A 20236-nucleotide genomic window follows, 5' to 3' on the forward strand; every position below is an offset into this window, starting at 1 on the left:
ACGTGCACATCGGCTGTCTGGGCAAGTGCACATCTCATGTCCCCCTTCGGCAACCAAGACGACGACTATAGATCTCGCCAAGGCGAGCAGCGCATGCGCTGCGTCGCTAGGAGAGACCTAAAAATGGAGCATCTTGAGCTGGTAATGCCATCCTGCCACCTCAAATCTTAGATAATTTCTGTGTTTCGGAAGAATGTGGATATGAAAATATGCATCTAGCAAATCCGGGGAAGTCATGTAGATCCCTTTGTCCATCAGTTGCCAAATCTCTTGAAGAGCTAATATCTTGAAGGGCTGTTTTCTGACTTGTTCAATAGTCTCTAATCCATTACTAGCCTCCACTTTCTAGACTTCTTCTCATCAGAAAGAAGTTGGAATACAATCCTAAACTGCTCTGGCCTCGAAACACTTCCACTATTGCCTGCTTGGATAGTAGCGATTGGATTTCCCTCATTAAACTTGCCAAATGACGATGTGCAGACCTGCGCGGAGGGTGATTAGGAGGTTTTTGAAAAAATTCCAGGGTGTGGCCATGCTGAATTACGTCTAACACCCAATTGTCAGAAGAGATGAGTTTTCAGTGATTGAAGAATTTGGACAAGGGATTTCCGAATTGAGGTAGCACTGAGGCAACAGGTGCCTGCTGTACATCATTCCATCCTGGAATCGTCCCGAGACTTTCCTCCAGCCGGAGGACGTTGACACACTGAATGCCTAGAATAGGTGGACGCTGCAGTAGGTCTGTAAGATTGTTGTGCCAAGTATGGAGCTTGAAACCCTTGCTGCAAGTAGGTTTGCTATCTGGCCTGTTGAAAGGATGGCCAGGAAGTGAATTGACCTCTGCCATGAAAAGACTGTAACCGCTTTTGCTGCAAAGTGCCTAGTGAATGAGCAGTCTCAATGTCTGATTTTATGGACTGCAAGGTATCATCCATGTGCTTCCCGAAGACGTTTTCCCCATCGAAAGGCATATCAAGGATTTTTGATTGAACCGCTGGTCGAAACAACATCGCCCTCCAGCCATCCCAGGCAATGTAAAATTGCTGCCCCTGGCATCTGCCGAAGGGCCGTGGCCGAAATATCCATGGCTATATCTCATCTCAGACAAGGTCTTCTCCTTCTCCATTAGGATTTCTCGGGTCTCCATCTTCATATCCTCTGGGAGATACTCTAGGAGTGGTGACAAATCAGACTACATCGGACGATCGTATCGGCCAAGGATGGCTACAGCATTGGAGGCTCTAATAAAAGTCACCGCCATGTCTGAGATCTTTTACCTATGTTGTCCAGCCTACGTCCTGTCAGGAAGAGCTGTGGATGGTGACGATGGATTCTTTTCACGCCTCTGAGCCACCTGCATTATAAAAGAGTCCGTCATATAAAAACATTCAGTATGCTTTGCAGGCAGAGGGAGGTCGATATGTTTAGATGCTCTTTCAAGAATGTCGTGGAATCCGCCCAATATCTGCTGGCGGGGAATCTGACATTAGAGCAAAATAATTATACCATTCAGGATGATCTCTTGAGTCTGCAAGAATTTCTACACAAGCGGGCGGGAGGGGGGTAGCTGTTGCTATAGAGAAAAGGGTGAGGCATGGTTGGAAGGTTTAGTGATTGGGGCAATCCTCCATATTGGAAGATAGTTACCTCACACACCTAGGTGGGTGTCATACATCATCATTGGGCTTTGATCCTCGTGGAGCTGGCGCTGCACGGGCCCCACAAGAGGGCTCTTTGGCAGAGATCTTCTCTTTCAGCCATAATGATGAGTGAGGGTATGTAGGGGTAGGGTAGTGTGTCTAGTGGAATGTGTCTTACAACTACCTAAGGGGTACCATTAAGTTTTAATCAGTGGTTCCCCTGGCAGGGTTAAAAGCAAGTATGTGTAGATTGTCAAAGGTGTGTTACGAACTTACAAACCATGACAATTTCACAGTGTGTGATCAAAAGGTCGACATGTCTCACACCTGCATGGTACAGGAGGGATCCAAGAGAAGATCTCCACGAAAGAGCCCTCTTGCGGTGCCCGTTGGACCCTGCAGCGCCGGCCCACAAGGAGCAAACCCGATGATGAAGCCACTAATTCCAATAAGGAAGATTTCCCCAATTACTATAACTTCCAACCTTGCCTCACCCTTTTCTCTATAGGAACAGCTACCATCTGCTTTTGTATATACTGCAAGATGGGAGCATGGGTAATGAACCTTTAATTGCTGTCAGTCCCTCTTCTTTTGATTGATTCTGCAAGAATGTCTGCTTCCTCAGGCTGCTGATCGCCGTCACTGCCCGCTAGTGTGACCCTTATGGTGATGGTAGGCAGCACCGGTCTTTCTCTGTGAGGCGTGGGAGGATGTCTAGGAGTAGAGGCAACCCCAGGAATGTCCCGTCTTGGAGATGACTGCTGAGTTGGGGCATTAGCGTTCGTGAACATCTAATAGTTACTGATCATGGAGTGCAAATCATTGACCAATGATACAGATATTAATATAGATTGTGCATGTTGTTGATCCTCATCTGCTTCCTCAAATGGATAATGCTCAAAGAAAATGTATATGTCTGAGCTAACTGATGATCCCTGGCAGCCACTGAAAAATCACCTTCCAAATGCGTAGCCAGGGCTGGACTGGGAACCAAAACCAGCCCTGGCAAACTGCTCGGCAGGCCGCCCTAGGGGGGGCAATGGGGGCTTCGGCCGAGCTGTTTGCTAGGGCCGGTTTCGGCCGATTTTGTTACAGGGGCTAATATTGCCAGCCCCAGTAACAGAAACGGCCCCCCAGGGGCCCAAAGACGGCCCCAACCCTGGCGGCCCGCAAGGGAAATGACTGGTGCCCTGTGCGTAGCCTGTTCCTGTTCGGCTTCCTCATTCTCAGTCTCCTGACATTTGATGTTGTGCTGAGATGGGCTATAGGCTGGTCCAAAAAGACTTTCATCCCCTGACTCCTGTAGCTCCAACAGGCATTCTGGAGGCAAAGGGGATATGTTAGATGACTCTTGCGGCATAGATGAAGTCATGCCCTTGTGAGAAATGTACAGGGTATCAATTACTGCCGTCAACGGGATCGTTGACGTTGACGATGTAGACCTGGATGTAATCTTTGTCGTCGAAAAGACTTAAGAGGTTGACAGCCCTGCTGCATCCATCGCAAAATTCATGTCGAGGGAGACGGTCTCATCAACAATGCCGTCACCGAAGACGGGGAATGGTTGTTGCAGTTCTGCTTGTTGCCGTAGTGGATGTTGCTGTCGTCACAGCGGTTGCCGATGGGGTAATCTTCGTCAACGGACGGGTTTCCTTCATCAACGGCTCCTTGAATGGAGTTGAAGGAGCCGATAAAATTTAGGGGACATGGGAAGGGCCAGCTAGCTTATTGACCTCTCACCACTGGTCTCCCTGCTATGAATCTCTCTCAGAGGAGGATGACGCTCCTTCTTTTAATTTTCTTGAGGAGGAATGACCATTATCCACGCACTCCGAATCTGACTCAGAGTGAGTCATCATCTGCAACCAGAAAAGCAGCGTGGCCTCATGATCCTCTAGGGTCTTGGCTGGAAAAGTGCAACAGTACTCTCACTCTTTTGACTTGTGCTGAGGAAATAGGAAATATAAGCATTCCTTGTGGGCGTCTTCAGAAGAGAGCCTAGACCTCTCACAGGATTTACAAGGCCTAAAAAGCCTTTTGTTGCCCTCCGACATGATGAAAATAGCCAAAGTGAATCAAATCTACAGTATCTCAGATATTTCTTGAAGGGTTGAGGAGTAACTGGATAGTTGTCCGGTCAAAAGTTGAAAAGCAGAGCAGGTAAAACAGTGTGATTGAGCGGAGCTGAAGGAGGCTCCCTATCATCCGAAGTGCAGTTAGAATTCTAAGGTGTGGTGGCTCTGCAGGGGACGAGTGCTTCTGGTTCTCTGTGTTCTGACTGGTTGAAGTGTGGATGCTTTAAAACAATGTGAATTGGCTACCAATGCCTTTTGATTTTTAATGGGGTTTTACTGTTAGTGCTTTAACACTGCTGATATTACTGTTACCCTGGAACTCCCACCATGACAACGGGCAAGATTCAAGTATGTGAATCTATGAAAGATACAACACTGGTGAAAAACAGTTATTCCTGATCACAAATGTCTCCCTGAAAGCGTAGAGAGCAAACATTCAGGAACTTTCGGCAAATGACATTACATTGAAACACTCAGGAATCCAGACCAATTAAATTTGCTTTTAATGGCCTCCTTCCCTAAAGTAAAGAATTCTAAACACAGAATGAGCATGTCCAACAAGACTTGCCTATTCTGTTCCAAGCAGTGGGGTACTAAATCTCCACCCCTATCAAAATAAGTGCAGATTTTGTGGCTAATGGCAAAGAAGCACACCTTGTTGTCAGGAGCCCACACTCTAGTGTGTCCCTCCTGCCCTCTCTTAACCCAATTTAGTTTATTTATAAACGTTTGTGGTAAAAGCACTCTTATCACACTGCAATGTAGTGTACATTGGCAAAAACATTTCCTATATAAATATTCCCTTGCTCAAATGTTGTGTGGTTTGCCCTGCCCCTTCGGCACTCTGTAAAATACATATGCTCCTCCTGATATGTGATGAATAGGAAGCAGGATCATTGTAGATTTGACATCAGGTTGTGCAACATCAAACGTTTATCATCCATATTCATTCTTTTAAAGTCTTTTATCCAGAAAGTAGCAACAATAGACATTGTATGAGAAAATGTCATTCCTTTTCCATGTTTTTCTCTGAATAAAATGTCTGAATGTGCACAAGTACCACCATACAACCCATAGGGGAAGAGAAGACGACTAACAGCTCAGCTCATAGGTCTGGCTTGAGCATCTTCAATCACTGATAGTTATACAACATTTATGCCATGTCTTAGGATCCCTGCTGAGGAGTTATCCCTTTTGAATCACAATTGTCTCATGAAAGTAGCCACAGATTAAAAACCAAATAAACAAATGCAATATGGCTACATGTGTACTCCAGGTAGGAAGGTTCTAACACTCTACAAATTGTGCAGAGCACTACTCTGACATGCCTTGGATTAGGAATGAGGTATATTTTCGTCATTGCATGTAAGAAACTTTATGGAAAAGGAAAATATTCAAATAAAATACGAGAGATCAAGTTTGCATGAGAAGTGGCAACGCGCTCACACAACCAATGGTGCATACTTACATGGTAAGTGGGAAAGGAGTCACCTGAAAATTGAAGAGGTACTCCAGAAGACTTGGACAGGCACTCTCATGAGAATGAAACATGTATTGACATATAATTGGGTTTGTATTCCGATAAGATGGGGCATGATTGTAAGAAGAGGCCATTATGCAAGAAGAGCGGGTCAGATGTTCCAGATACCTGACCTATTACTCACATGGTCCGAACCTCCCGAAAGTATTTCATGGCGAACTCGACCATAGTGTACTGGTTCCCATCAAGTGATACAGCATCTGAGGCCATACTTGGGCTAGGGCTCTGCAAAGTAAACAGACAAAATGCATGAGCTGGAAACGCTTCAAAACTAACCTTGGCCTATGGACGCACCATCTGTCTCACCTAAAGGAGCATGTGTATTTCACCCAAGGGAGAAACACCCTGTCTCACCTAAAAGAGCTTCCTCTATCTCACCGAAGGGGACTCCCTCTTTCTCGCCAAAAGCAGCTCCCACTAGCTTACCCAAAGGAGCCCCATCTTATTTACCTGAAGAGAACTGCCCCTTCTCACAATAGAAAACTCACTCTGAATCACCCTTAATAGCTCCTTAGTTATGTAATTATTTATGCAGATTTAAATAACGTGGACATGACAAGTGTGGTATGGAGGTTTATACAAATGGATGAATATTCAGTACAAGTTCGGAACATGATATATTGCCACACAGCTAAAACAAAAATTAACATAGGTGTAAGTAGAATAGGCGGGGAAGTTTAATGCAAAAAAAATGGATCATTATGTAGGGGGTTCCGATGGCCACATGATGCAAACATATACAAAAAACATGGGAATAAAAGTTATAAAACACGGCAGATGTAGCATATCGGATGCAACATATCATGGAGGTAACATATCATTAAGGCAAAACAAGAAAATATGATGAAGGGGAAGTAATGCTAAGCATACAATATATACAGAACCAAGGTACCAGCAGTGTATATACGCATGCAATCACATTTAGATTACTACTTCTATCTCATTGACACAGAATTCCTCTCTCTCACCCAAAGGAGACCCTTTTACTCTCCAAAGGGATTATCTCTACCATACCCAAAGGAAGGAGCTCCTGCTATCTCACTCAAAGAAGCTCCCTCTGTCCTATCTATGGAAACGCCTCCATCTCGCCCAAAGTTTCTCCCTCTGAATCACCAGAGAAGACGAACGCTTTTTTATCCAAAGAAACCAAACAAATCTCTCTTTCACTGAAGCAAACTAGACAGTATTAACTAAGAATACTTCTCTGACTCACCATGTTGAATTTATCCTTGCCTCATTCAAGACTACCTATGCCATCCAAATGTGCCCCCTTCCAACCCAGTGATGGTAAACCATTAACCTTATCCAAAGGAATACCATGTGTCTTGACCAAATGACAACGGAACTCGCTCCCTAAAATGAACTCCATCTGTTTCACGCACCACTGACTGCCTGTCTCATTCAAGTGACATTCCTCAGTCTCTTCCAAAGGAGAGCCTGATTTTTGTTTATTGGGTACATCAACTACAAACAATGAGAAACCCATCCCTCCAGACAGATAGAACACCCCTATCTTTCACTTGTGGGACCTCGATCTCTCAAGCATGGACCCTCAGGGGCCTATTTATAACTTACATTTTGTAGCATGTTTCTTAGCACCACAATAATCCTATCAACATGCTATAAAATACTATTTACATACCTATGTCCAGAGGTCTATGCCTATGCCTCCTCTATCTTTTGTGTGTGAAAATCTTTGCCCAACTGCAGAGATCTCAGCACAACTAAGTATACATTTTAGTAGTACATGTGGGAGAGGAGTAGACGAAAAGAACAAGTTACTTACCTTCGGTAACGCTTTTTCTGGTGGATACAGTATCTGCCTGTGGATTCCTCACCTTATGAATATCCCCTGCACCAGCATTCCGCGGAATTTTTTCCTAGCTATCCACACCGACGAGAACGTCGGCTTCGCTCGCGACTCCGCATGACGTCACCGGAGCCATAAGAGAGCCTTATCGGCGTGATGACATCAGTTCCACCCATTTTTCTGTGCCTCCGAGGCGAACAGGTGGACCGACACCAGATTCAAAGTATACACAGTACACAACATTTGAACCAATATACACAGTACAAAATCAAAAAGGAAAGCTAAAGAACATCAGCATTTCCTATAAATGTACCAGATAGAAAGAAGATACAATGTAAAACAACAAGCCAAACAAGGCATCCTTTTAGGCATACAAAGGTGGACAACAGGGAGGAGAGTGGGTCCGTGAGGAATCCACAGGCAGATACTGTATCCACCAGAAAAAGCGTTACCGAAGGTAAGTAACTTGTTCTACTGATGGATACATCTGCCTGTGGATTCCTCACCTTATGAATAGATTCCCACAGCAGTCCCACTCCCGGAGGAGGGTGTCCACCTTTCCTATACCAAAAAGTCCTGCAAGACAGAGCACGCAAAATGGCCCTCCCTCCTCATTTCGGCATCGAAGGAAACATTCTTCGCGAAAGTGTGGAGGGAGGCCCAAGTCGCTTCCTTACAAATGTCCACTACAGGAACACCTCTGGACAAAGCAGAGGTGGAAGACTTAGCCCTAGTAGAATGAGCCCTAATACCCTCAGGCCGTTCCTTACCAGCAAGGGCGTAGCAGATCTTGATGCACAATATGATCCACCTGGATAGAGTGCGCTTATGCACAGCTTTGCCTTTTGAGTGTCCAACGTAGCCCACGAAGAGCTGATCGTCTAAACGCAAGTCCTTTGTCCTGTCCAAATAAAAGCTCATCGGTCTTTTAGGGTCCAGGCGGTGAAGTCTCTCCTCCTCTTTGGAAGGGGGAGTATAAAACACAGGGAGAGTTATGGACTGCCCCAGATGAAAAGGAGTAACTACCTTAGGCAGAAAAGCAGCCCTGGTCCTGAGGACCATCCTTTCATCATGTATGGTCAAAAACAGGGGTTTTGAACTATGAGCTTGAAGCTCACTCACCGTCCTTACTGAGGTAATGGCTACCAGAAAGACTGTTTTAAAAGACAAAAGCCTCAAAGGACAGCTATGAAGAGGTTCAAAAGGTGAACCCATCCAAAAATTCAAAACAAGATTAAGATCCCATTGGGGCGTAACAAAGGGAGTAGGCGGAAACCTATTGGTAAGGCCTTTGATGAATCTCAAAACGATAGGAGACTTAAATAAAGATGGCTGATCAGGTAGACACAGTAAAGCCGGTAAGGCCGACAAATAGCCCTTAACCTTGGCCACAGCACAACCCTGCTGGGCCAAGTAAAGAGCAAACTGAAGAACACTGGACAAGTGGGCCTTTAAAGGGTCAATGGGTCTCTCTCCACACCATTTAACGAATCTTGACCATCTGTAGGAGTAAATGGACTTGGTGGAGTGTCGCCTGGCCGATAAAATAACATCCACAACGTCAGGAGGGAGAGAGAAGGAACTCAGGTTGCCCTGTTCAATCTCCAGGCATGAAAGTGCAGGCTCTGGAGGTGGGGTGAAGAACCTGCCCCTGCGACTGCAAGAAGAAGTCTGCCCTGAGAGGGAGACGGAGCAGAGGGTGCGATGAGAGGTGAAGTAGATCTGTGTACCACACCCTTCTTGGCCAATCCGGGGCGATCAATAAGACTTGGGCCCGGTCTTGGCGAATCTTCCTCAGAACCCGAGGAATCAAGGGTATGGGAGGAAACGCATAAAGGAGTTGTGAGCTCCAACTCAACTGAAACGCGTCCCCCAACGCCCCCTGCATCGGAAACTGGAGACTGCAGAATGACGGGCAGTGCATGTTCAAGAGTGGCAAACAGGTCCACCCGAGGAGTCCCCCACATTCGGAAGATGTGTTGAACTACCTCCGGATTAAGCCTCCACTCGTGGTCGGCGGAGAACTGCCGACTGAGACTGACCGCACGAACGTTCAGCATCCCGGCCAGATGATTTGCCATCAAGCAAACCCAATGGTCCTGAGCCCAGGACCAAAGCCGCAACGACTCTCTGCAGAGACGGTACGACCCTACTCCTCCCTGCTTGTCGACATACCACATCGCGGTAGTGTTGTCCGTCAAGACTTGAACCGACTGACCGCAAAGGGAAGGGATAAAGGCTTTGAGTGCCAAAAGTATGACCGCAATTCCAGAAGATTGATATGAGACAATCTTTTCTCTGGAGAACCAAGACCCTTTATCTCCAGATCCCCCAGATGAGCACCCCACCCTAGGGTAGAGGCATCCGTTATCACTGTGGCCACCGATGGAGGAAGATGAAAGGGTTTTCCTTTAAACAGATTGTCCTCCACACTCCACCAAGACAGATCCGCCACAGCTTCTCTGGAGATCCAGACTGACTCCCTGAGATCTCCGTTGTGCTGATACCACTGCCTGCGGAGGCACCACTGGACCATCCTCATGTGCCAGCAGCATGGATGACCAACAGAATGCAGGATGCGAACAGACCGAGCAGGCGAAGGACCTTCAGAACTGGAACAACCGCTCCATTGTGGAATAAAGGGATCATCTCCTGAATGTCAAGAATTCTTTGTGGAGGAGGAAATGCTCGACACAGTAGTGTCCAGTACCGCCCCATATGAACAGGTTGCGCTGAGAGGGCACCAGGCGAGATTTGGGCACATTGATTGAAAAACCCAAGTTGAACAACAGTTGAGATATTACCCGTAGTTGATGAAGCACCATCTCTGGCGACTCCGCTTTGAGCAGCCAGTCGTCCAGATAGGGGAAAACAGGAATCCCCGACCTTGTGAGATGAGCTGCGACCACTGCCATCACCTTTGTGAAGACTCGAGGTGCAGTAGTAAGACTAAAAAGGATCCGGAAAGTTTAGCTTAGCAGTAGCCCTGCGCGTCAGTAGGTGGCGTTGTGCGGCTCCGCGTCCGTCACTGGCGTCGTAAGCGCCGGGATGACGCCACGGAGAGTACTTAGGCGCCACCCATGCGCGCGAACGTCAGTTCTGTACACGTCTTTCCGTGCCAGGAACGCAGAGCCATGCAAGATACTGACCATTGGTGCAGAAAACTAGGGCCCTAAGAGTGATGACCTTAACCCTACTAACCAGTTCGCAGAACGGGGAGGATGGGTGGGGCGGTAAGGAATCTATCACTAACTAATGTCTCTTACAGATATATCGTTACACAAGTAGTAACTTGTGCATCTGAAAGAGACACGTTAGTGATAGATTCCTTACCTTAGAATAGATACCCCAGCAATACCAAACCCGGTGGTGGGTCTGTGAACAAGATTACACCAGAAAATCATGGAGCACGGAACAGCCAAAGAAGCCATCCCTCCGGACTTGACTGTCAAGGCAGTAGTGCTTGGTAAACGTGTGCAGCGAGGCCCACGTAGCTGCCTGACAAATGTCCTTCAAGGGAACGCCGCGACCCAAGGCAGTAGTGGCTGCCGTTGCCCTGGTGGAATGGGCACGCAGCACCATAGGAGGCTCCTTCTTAGCCAACGAGTAACAGGCCTTGATGCACAGAACGACCCACCGAGAGATGGTACGCTTGTGCACGGCCCGACTTTTTTTGGCGCCCACATAGCCTCAAAGAGTTGGTCATCCACCCGGAACCGCTGTGTGCGCTTCAGATAGAACGAGAGCGCACGTTTCGGGTCCAGACAGTGGAGCCTCTCTTCCTCTTTTGAAGGATGCGAGGCGGAAAGAAGGTGGGCAAAGTGATGGTCTGCCCAATGTGGAAGGGCGTAACAACCTTCGGCAAGAAAGAAGGACGGGTCCTTAAAACCACCTTGTCCGAATGAACAGAAAGGAAAGGAGGTTTAGAAGAAAGGGCCTGGAGCTCACTCACTGTTCTGGCAGAGGTGATAGCAACCAGGAAAGCAGTCTTTAAGGTGAGAAGACACAAAGAACAGTTGTGAAGCGGCTCAAAGGGAGCGCACATCAAGTAAGTCAACACAAGGTTCAAGTCCCACTGGGGCAGTACGAACGGAACTGGAGGGAACATGTGTGTAATGCCTTTCAGGAAACGGTTAACAACCGGAGACTTAAAAAGAGAAGGCTGATCAGGAAGCCAGAGAAAGGCGGAGATGGCAGAAAGATAACCTTTGATAGTGCCCAGAGCAGAGCCCTGCTGGGCCAAGGAAAGCAGGAACAGAAGAACTTCCGAAAGAGGGGCAGAAAGGGGATCCACAGCCTTCGCTGTGCACCATGCCACAAATTTGTTCCACCGACAGGTGTATACCGTTTTAGTGGAGGGACGCCTGGCTGCCAAGATGACATCACAGACTTGGGGAGGAAGAGCGAAAGCTGTCAACTGTCGCCGCTCAATCTCCACGCATTGAGGTGGAGGCTGGACAGGTTCGGGTGGAGGACCGTCCACTGCTGCTGCGACAGAAGATCCTCCCGTCGGATCGCTATGCTGAGTAGCTCGGGATACCAGTATCTTCGTGCCCAATCCGGAGCCACAAGGATGACTTGGGCCCGGTTGCGCCCAATCTTCTTCAGCACTCTGGGCAGAAGTGGTATAGGCGGAAAGGCGTGCAACAGACCGCAACTCCGCTCACGACGAAAAGTGTCGCGGAGCGAGTGCCACCTTGGAAATTCCAACGTGCAGAACTGACGATATTGCGTGTTCTCTTCGGTGGCGAATAGATCTAACCAAGGCTCTCCCCACTACTGAAAGAGAACCAGTCAGATGTTGAACCACCAAGGTAAGGCCTTGACGTTCCAGCCACGTCCAGAGGCGCAGAGCCTCCCGACATAGGGTCCACGACGCCACCCGCCCTGTTTGTTGCAATACCACATGGCGGTAGTGTTGTCCGTGAACACCTGCACCACACTCCCCCGGACAGAGGGGGGGGGGGGGTCACCCTGACTGAAGCCCGGGACAGAGGCTGAAAGGTCGGAATCATAGCCTGAATATCCTGGACTCCCTGCTCGGGAGGATAAACCCGAAACAGCGTCGAATCCAGAACCGCTCCGATGAAGGGGAGCTCCTGAGAGGGACTCAGGTGCGACTCAGCATGTTGAGGGAGAACCCCAGCAAATGCAGGAGGTCGGCCGTAGTCTGAAGGTGGGTGACGACTGCCTGTGGCGAGCCCACCTTCAACAACCAGTCGTCGAGGTAGGGGAAGACTGACACCCCCGACCTGCGCAGATGAGCTGCAACCACCGCCATCACTTTCGTGAACACCCGAGGGGCGCTGGTAAGGCCAAAGGAGAGCACGGCAAACTGAAAATGCTCCCGACCTACCGTGAACCACAGGTAACGCCGGTGGTCCGGCAGGACGGGAATTTGAAAATATGCGTTCTGCGAGTCCAACGCTACCATACAGTCTCCAGGGTTGAGGGCAGCTAAGACCTGAGCCAGAGTCAGCATCTTGAACTTCTCGTTCCGGAGGAAGCGATTGACGTCCCGGAGGTCCAAGATAGGACGCAGACCCCCTTTGTCCTTCTTGGGGACCAGAAAGTAGTGGGAATAACAACCACTCCCTACTTCCGGTCCAGGAACGCACTCAATGGCCCCCTTGGCCAAGAGGGCCGTGACTTCCTGTCAGAGAAGAGCCAAGTGATCCCCTGACATGCGGTGGCACTGAGGTGGCATGGCAGGAGGGGAGGACTGAAAGGGAATAACCATGGCAGATTATTTGCAGCACCCCTTTGTCTGATGTAATCTCACGCCAGTGAGGGAGGTGGTGGCGGATCCTGCCACCCACCGGCGTGGGGTGCTCCCCGAAGCTCAGATTAGGAAGGTTTGGAGGCGGAAGCAGAGGGGGGGACGGACCCGCACGCTGGTTCCCCGACCCACCCCTGCTGAAACCACGACCCCGGTCGCGCTGGGGCTGGTTCTGCACAGGCTTAGGGGACAGGCACGCCTGACTGCCTCTACCTTGGCCACGAAAGGAACGAAAACCAAGAGAGGTCGAGCTCTTAGTAGAAAGGCCCAAGGACTTGGCCGCAGCCCGCGAATCCTTAAAGCGCTCCAGGGCACTGTCAGCCTTGTCGCCAAACAGGCGGGTGCCATCAAAGGGCATGTCCATGAGCGAGCTTTGGACATCGGGCGAAAACCCAGTCGAACGCAACCAGGCATGATGTCTCAATGCCACAGTTGTAGAAATCGCCCTGCCCAATGAGTCAGCGGTGTCCAACCCACACCGGATGGCAAACTTAGCCGCATCCTTACCCTCAGCAATTGCCTGAGAAAGGACAGACTGCACCTCCTCAGGACAATGAGGCAACACCTGAGCAACGGCATCCCACACCGCGTGGGAGTAGCGGCCCAACAAGCAGGCAGTGTTCACCGACCGCAGCCCTAAGCTGGCCGAAGAGAACAACCGCTTCCCAAACTGGTCCAGCCATTTAGAGTCCTTATCTGGCGGGGCCGTAGGAAAAGCACTCTGTGACGTCGAGGCCTGAATGACCAGGCTCTCAGGCGTAGGGTTAGTAGTCAAAATGGCGGGGTCACCAGCCGCCGGTCGGTGGCGCCTGGCGACTTTTTTATCCACCGGGGTCCCGTGGCCGGCCTCGACCAAGTGCCCAAGAGGACGTCGGAAAGGGCGTCCTTGAAGGGAAGCAACGGCTCCGACAAAGTAGACGCCATCTGGAGCATCTCGTCAAGGAGGCTGGTCTTGAGGGCCACTGTGGGGAGGTCAAGATTGAGGGCCTCAGCCACCCGACGGAGGACCATCGTGTAGGAGGCACCTTCCTCTATCGTAGGCGAACCCCGGGTCAGAGGAGACATCGAGGTCACCAGCCTCCTCCAAGTCGTCCACCCAATCCTGCTCGGAGTCACATTGCCGGGCAGGAGGGTGCTCGGACCCTTCCCAGTCTTCGTCCGCCTCTGGCGTAGAGCGAGCCGGTCAAAACAGCAAGGCCAGAGCAGGGACAAACGGCGTCGGGAACGGCGCCGGCCGGGGTCGGACCGGCGCCGTCTCCCAATGCGGAACCCAGGCTGGAACAAAATGGTCCTGGAACCGGGGCAAGGGAGGAATAAACTGCACCCAGTGTGGTGCAAAGGGTGGAGCCGAGGGCGGCGCTGGGGCCGTAGCCGGCAATGCCGCACCTCGTGTCGCCGGGGCCGTAGCCACTGGTGCAGGTTCCTGTGGTGCCGGGGCTGGGACCGGTGGCGGTGCCTCTGGGCCAACAGGATCTGGGCACGGGACCACGGGGCCCGAAGGCGGGCCAGCGGGAGCCCGAGGCCTAAAAAGTCAGTCCATAGTGTAGGAAGGTGGATATCGGACTATGGTTACCCCCAACTTTTTGCCTAGTGTCTAGCTGGTTTTTCGACTTAGTTGGCCTGAGATCCTGCCATTCAGGGTCTCAAGCTGTCTGCTCTCTCTTTAAAATGGACTCCATGTACCCTAGGTACATACCCAATTGGTAAGGATCACCTTATTGGACCCTGTACAGTGTACCCTAGGTACCCAGTGCATAGGTGTACCCTAGGCCTCCCAGGGGCTGCAGCATGTATTATGCCACCCCTGGTCTGGCCTTCCAATCAGACACAACTGGCTGATCACTCAGCTGGGGCAAGGTCGTGTAATCACCCCTTGCTTAGATATAGTATACCTATTTCTACCCTTAATATAGACACATGTGTACCTATCAGCCACTCCTATGGCAGGCCTTAACAATCCTAGAGGCAGAGTGCTTAGTAACATGTGAGATGGTGCTCTAGCATGAGCTGAGCCTGTCTGCAGCTTATGGAACCATGTCCTTATAGCTGTTCTATGATATAGCCTACCATATACTCTTAAAGTGCCTTATAATCTTAAACGGTTATGGTAACTATGGTTTGGCTTTATCAAAACATGTCGTGTAAGGTGTCTAACACTTTGGAATAATACCCCCATACCGTTTCTGGTGATGAGGATATTATTCCTCCCTTCTAGAGGGAGAGACATGTTAAAATCCTACTTTGCTGTTTAACTCTCACCAAAGCCTCAGCATCACAAAATGGATGCTGCTGCCACAGACACGAGTCTGACCTCCTGCTGCTGGGAGCCTTCCCAGCCAGGGAGGCCTGGACAATAGGTTTCCTGCTTCGGGAGGTGCTAGCACCTCCCCAGACAGACTTTAGTGTATTGGGGCAGGGAGGGCTGAAAGGAATGAGACATGCCTGGGGCACACAAGGTGCTCCATGCATAGTCCAGTTCAAACCGGTGCTGGGGCACTCCAGCCCCAGCTCTGGCGCGAAACTGGACAAAGGAAAGGGGGTGTAGCCACTCCCCTTCCTGGTCCCACCCATAGGAGGGACCTTGCAGGTAGCCCAGCCCACTAGCCCAGTATATTATTAGCTAGCTGGGCCCTGATAAAGTAGATTACCCTGAATCTGCAACTTGAACAGAAACTCTGGACCTTCGACATTCGACCTCAGGAAGAAGACTGAAGAAATCTCCCTTGTGGCCAAGGAGTGACCACCCTGGGCAACCAGGCACCATCCAGTGACCGCTGCTTGCTTTGCGACTGAATCCTACGAGGGACGACTGCAGAGACTGACCAGCGCCGAGACTTCCAGACACCTCTGAACCAGATCCCCATCTCCAGCGAAGCTGAGACCCGTGGAGGCGACGAGGGATGCGGGACCGGCGACTTGAGAAAAGTGGCTAGTAACTGACTAGCGCGACTTCTGAGGCATCCTCGAGGCTGTGCTTGGGGAATTGAGAAGCCCCACTCCCGAGCACCATCTGCAAAGAAGATCAGCTCCCCACACTTCACGTGTTCTGCGTGGGGCCCTTCTGCACCTGTGTTGCTCGACGTGTTGTCCGGTTGCTGGCCCGTTGGCTAGTAGCCTCTGCGACGACGAACCTTTGTTTTCATCTTGCTGGTCCGGCTCCTCCAGACTGGCACCCGCTCCTCTGTGAAAGAGAAGCACCCCAGACCTTCCTGGTCTGCACCAGAAGCAAGTCCTCCATCCTGCGTGGGTTCCGCTTGCCAAGGCTTGTTGGGTCCTGACTCGACTTCGACGCTGCCGACAGCAAGAGCCTTCGTGGGACAACTCACCTCCTGGTCCTGGTCGTCCTCGACGTCTCCTGGTACCCGTGGCTGCTGCGACAAGCTTCACCTCTTCACCTGCATCTTCACGACATCGCCTGGTTCCTTCCTGGTTCCTTCCCGGCTCCTGGCTGGTGACCTAGACTCTGTCCCTTCTGCTTGCAGGTTCCTTCCTTCTTGATCCCCACCTTGGGATCCACCGGACACTCTTCACTGACTGCCTGTCAGCAACTTTCCTTCAGGCATCCATAGAAGTCCACGACGAAACCCGATGCAAGTTCACACCTATGCACCCGCAGACCGTGGGCTAGGTGACTTGGGTACTTCGGGGCTCACAATGGTATTGACTATCCTAGGGTCTAGTTTCCGAGTCTCGACTTTCTAGCTATACCAGAAGTGTCCTAAAACTGCTTATTTCTAACTGCTAGTGATTCTATCGACTTTTACGCATTACGCGTGAGTGTTTCCACTCTGCACCTGAATCCCATGGGCCTCCCACTTCCTAACTGTTGGTAGTGTAGTGTAGCCCCAGCGATTCCCTAGGCCTAGGCCTATCCTGTGTTCGTGACAGTGGTCCTTATACCACTTACTTAGTATATGGTTTGCGTGGCCCCTAGGGCCCAACTGTATTACTTACCTGTGTGACTTAATGTATGCTTAAATAAGACTGTGTTGTACTTACCTCGAATCTCATAAAGAGTGCTGAGGGTTTGCCTAGAATAAATACATTCTATTTATATATATATCTGTTGTGGTGTCCTTTCATTTGGTATTCAAGGGATTACATATGGTATAACAGCTGGCTTCACATGCCATTCAGAGTTTAGCCTAAGACGGCTCTTGTCCATGCTACCACTAGGATAGCTGGTCTATAAGGTTGACTTTACAACAAATCACCATAAGGGTTGTTTGGACTGATACAAGGTGTACACTAGAATTAGTGACATCATATATCAGGCCAACTTCTCACACATAGTAGCAAGGAATTCTTGCACCTGTTCGTGAGTTGCCGACGGACCCGGGTATGGCGGGTAGGCTGCAGGACTCCCAGGCTCCAGGGGAGCCGCCAAGGCGAAGCCCCTGTCCCCCGCGTCTGCCTCCACGGAGCGACGGGGGGACGTCGGAGAGCAAACACGCTTCTTCGACTTTTTATGGCGTCGCTTACCGGAATTCGAAGGCGAAGACTGGCGAGTGGTCCCGGGAACGGCCCCTGGACCAGGACCGGCGGCGTGACGAATGCCGGACCTCCAGCAACTTCCTACGCCGCTCCTGCATGTTGGTATAGGCAAACATCGTGGGGGGCCGCCACCGACATATTCCGGCGACCGGGCCCCACAGGACTTAAAGCCGGGCATCCCAACGTGCACCAGGAGAAAAGAGAGGAGACAAAAAGTCTCAAAATAGTAGTCAAAAAGTGACTAAGGTACGTGCTCAATCCGGATCTGCGCTTGCTGGCGCGGAAAAAGAAAGAACTGACGTCAGCGCATGGGTGGTGCCTAAGTACTCTACATGGCGTCATCTCGGCGCTTACGACGCCAGTGACTGACACGGAGCCGCACGACGCCACCTACTGAAGCGCAGGGGTACTGCTAAGCAAAACTCTCCGGATCCAGTCTGACGCCTGGGGATATTCTAAGGTAAGGAATCTATCACCAACGTGTGTCTTTCAGATATTTCTTGTAGCTGAAACCTCTCGACTGGGTCTGCAACCCCAAGGATTTCACAGTGGCTGTTCTGTCTTTAATACTTTGTAAGGCCAATCTGCTTTTTCCCTAAAGAATTTCGACCCGTCAAAGGGCAATTCAACAAGAGTGGCCTGGACATCAGGGGAAAATCCAGAAGAACGAAGCCAAGCCTGCCTTCTTGTAGCTATGGAGGAGCCCATAACTCTGGCTACTGAGTCAGCCGTATCCAGGCCTGATTGAATAACCTGTCTAGCCGCAGCCTTAGCATCTGACAGAACCTCCATAAAGTTTCCCCTCTCTTCATCAGGCAACTTGGGGGCCAATTGCTTTGCAGAGTCCATCAAAGCATGTATGTAACGGCCCAACAGACAAGTGGCATTGGTTGATTTCACTGCCATGCTAAAAGAGGAGAAAACCTTTTTAGGGGACTGTTCCATTTTCTTTGAGTCTCTGTCAGCTGAGGCCTGTGGAACAGCACCTGAAGATTGCTTGGAGCAGGATGCTTGCACCACCAAACTCTCTGGAGATGGGTGAGAAGAGAGAAAATCTGGATCCCCCTGGAGCAGTCCTAAAGCTTCTAGCCACAGCCTAAGAAACAGCAGGCGAATAAAGTGGTTTGCGCCAAACCTTGATGATAGGATCCAATAAGGCTTCATTAAAAGGTAACAGAGGCTCAACTATGGAGGAAGGTGAATCCAAAACCTCTGTCACCAAATTTGGTTTATATTCATCAGTAGGTAACTGCAAATCTAAAAGCTCTGCAGCTTTCCTTATCACCATATGCTAGGGAGCTACCTCTTGAGGAGGTGAAGCCCTTGTAGAAGAGAGCTCCCACTCAGGGGAGGTGTCCAATCCACTCGCCTCCTGAATTTCCTCGAATTCATCTAGACACTCTTCCAACTCGCCCTCCTCTACTTCCTCTCTATGATACTGCTCCTCTTCTAAAAGCCTCTGAGCCTCTCTCCGTGAACGAATCCGCGGCGTCGGTGGCGCCGTAAGCGGCGCAGACTGCTCTGGAACCGGCGTCGAGGGAGGCTCCGATGGAGGCATAAGATACACACGAGGCGGAGAGGAAGGCTCTCCAGACAGCGCCGAAGATTCTATCAACGGCGTCGAGACTCTCGGCGCCGGAAATTGCCATGACGGTGCCATCAGCATGAAGGGTGCCTGGGCATAATGTTGTGGCACGCCCAAGTTGAATGCCAGTGGACCCACGGGACCAGAAGGTGCTCCGGATGGGAAAGCCGCCCTTTGAAAAACTCTTTACATAGCATTTACAAAATGCGACGGATCCGCCCCTGGAGCCGGGAATTGTGGATAAGGATTCGAACCAGTATCCAAACGGGGAGTCTCCGACGTCGGAACGATCAGATCCACTGCTGAATCCACTGGTTCAATCTCAGGCACAGGAGAAGATGGAACATCCTGAACCGGCTCAGCGTCGGAAGCTGGTGAATCCCTCGGCACCGGAGACTGCGCCGGAGTGCCTTTGGGCAAAGGAGACTTCTCCGGAGTCGCACGAGGAGGAGAGAGCGAAGGAGAAACAAAGTCCTTACGGCGACGTCGAGGGGCAGGCAAAGGCGATCTCGAACACTTACCCTTTGTCGAGCGGCGCCGAAATCAAGGTCTTCTCTTTTTCTTGTGTTTTCTCGACTTCGACGTATGCGAAGTAGACGACTTCGACTTATCACACTTGCGCCCTCTACCTTCTTTCTTCGCCTTGGCCAGAAATAACTTTGCTTCCTGTTCCTTAAGTGCTTTAGGATTAATCTTCCTGCAACAGGAACAGTCCTCCACGTCGTGATCCGACGATTAGCACCATAAACAGTCTTCATGGGGGTCAGTGATGGACATGTGACCCCCACATTCCCTACAGGGCTTAAAACCAGACTTCCTCGAAGGCGACATCACTTCTAGCAACAGTTAAAGCTGAAGAAACAACAAAGTAACTCCACAAATATGGAGTGTGCTAGAAAACCATTACGCGTCGACGGCGCAGAAAAAAAGGGAACTGACGTGATCACGCCGACGAGGCTCTCTTATGGCTCCGGTGATGTCAAGAGGAGTCGCGAGCGGAGCCGACGTCCTCGCCGGCGTGGAGAGCTAGGAAATAATTCCGTGGAATGCTGGCGCAGGGGATATTCATAAGGTGAGGAATCCACAGGCAGATGTATCCATCAGAAATGGAAATACTTAATACTAAAGAGAAGGCGTTAAGGGAGGAGAAAAGAGGGGCTGAGGGAGTCTAAGGGAGGGGCATGCACTCACCCACAGAAGAGTAATCCCACTACTATCCACAAACTGCCCATTTATAGTTACTATTGACAAAAAGGGCCAAAAACAGCTGTAAATGTACTCCAGCTCAGACCGGGGGTAAGTCCAACACCACT

At 50.3% G+C, this 20236-nt stretch overlaps 1 protein-coding gene across 1 annotated transcript in view; it reads right to left on the minus strand.

Moving 5' to 3' along the window:
* MYO15B (myosin XVB) overlaps nt 1-20236 on the minus strand; it is a 1465505-nt gene that overhangs the window by 342636 nt on the left and 1102633 nt on the right. Inside the window, exon 44 of the mRNA XM_085614939.1 lies at nt 5380-5480. Coding sequence (XP_085471065.1) covers nt 5380-5480 — 101 coding nt within the window. The remainder of the gene's footprint in view (nt 1-5379; nt 5481-20236) is intronic.

The sequence above is a fragment of the Triturus cristatus genome, chromosome 7 (assembly GCF_964204655.1).
Source record: "Triturus cristatus chromosome 7, aTriCri1.1, whole genome shotgun sequence".
Taxonomy (NCBI): domain Eukaryota; kingdom Metazoa; phylum Chordata; class Amphibia; order Caudata; family Salamandridae; genus Triturus; species Triturus cristatus.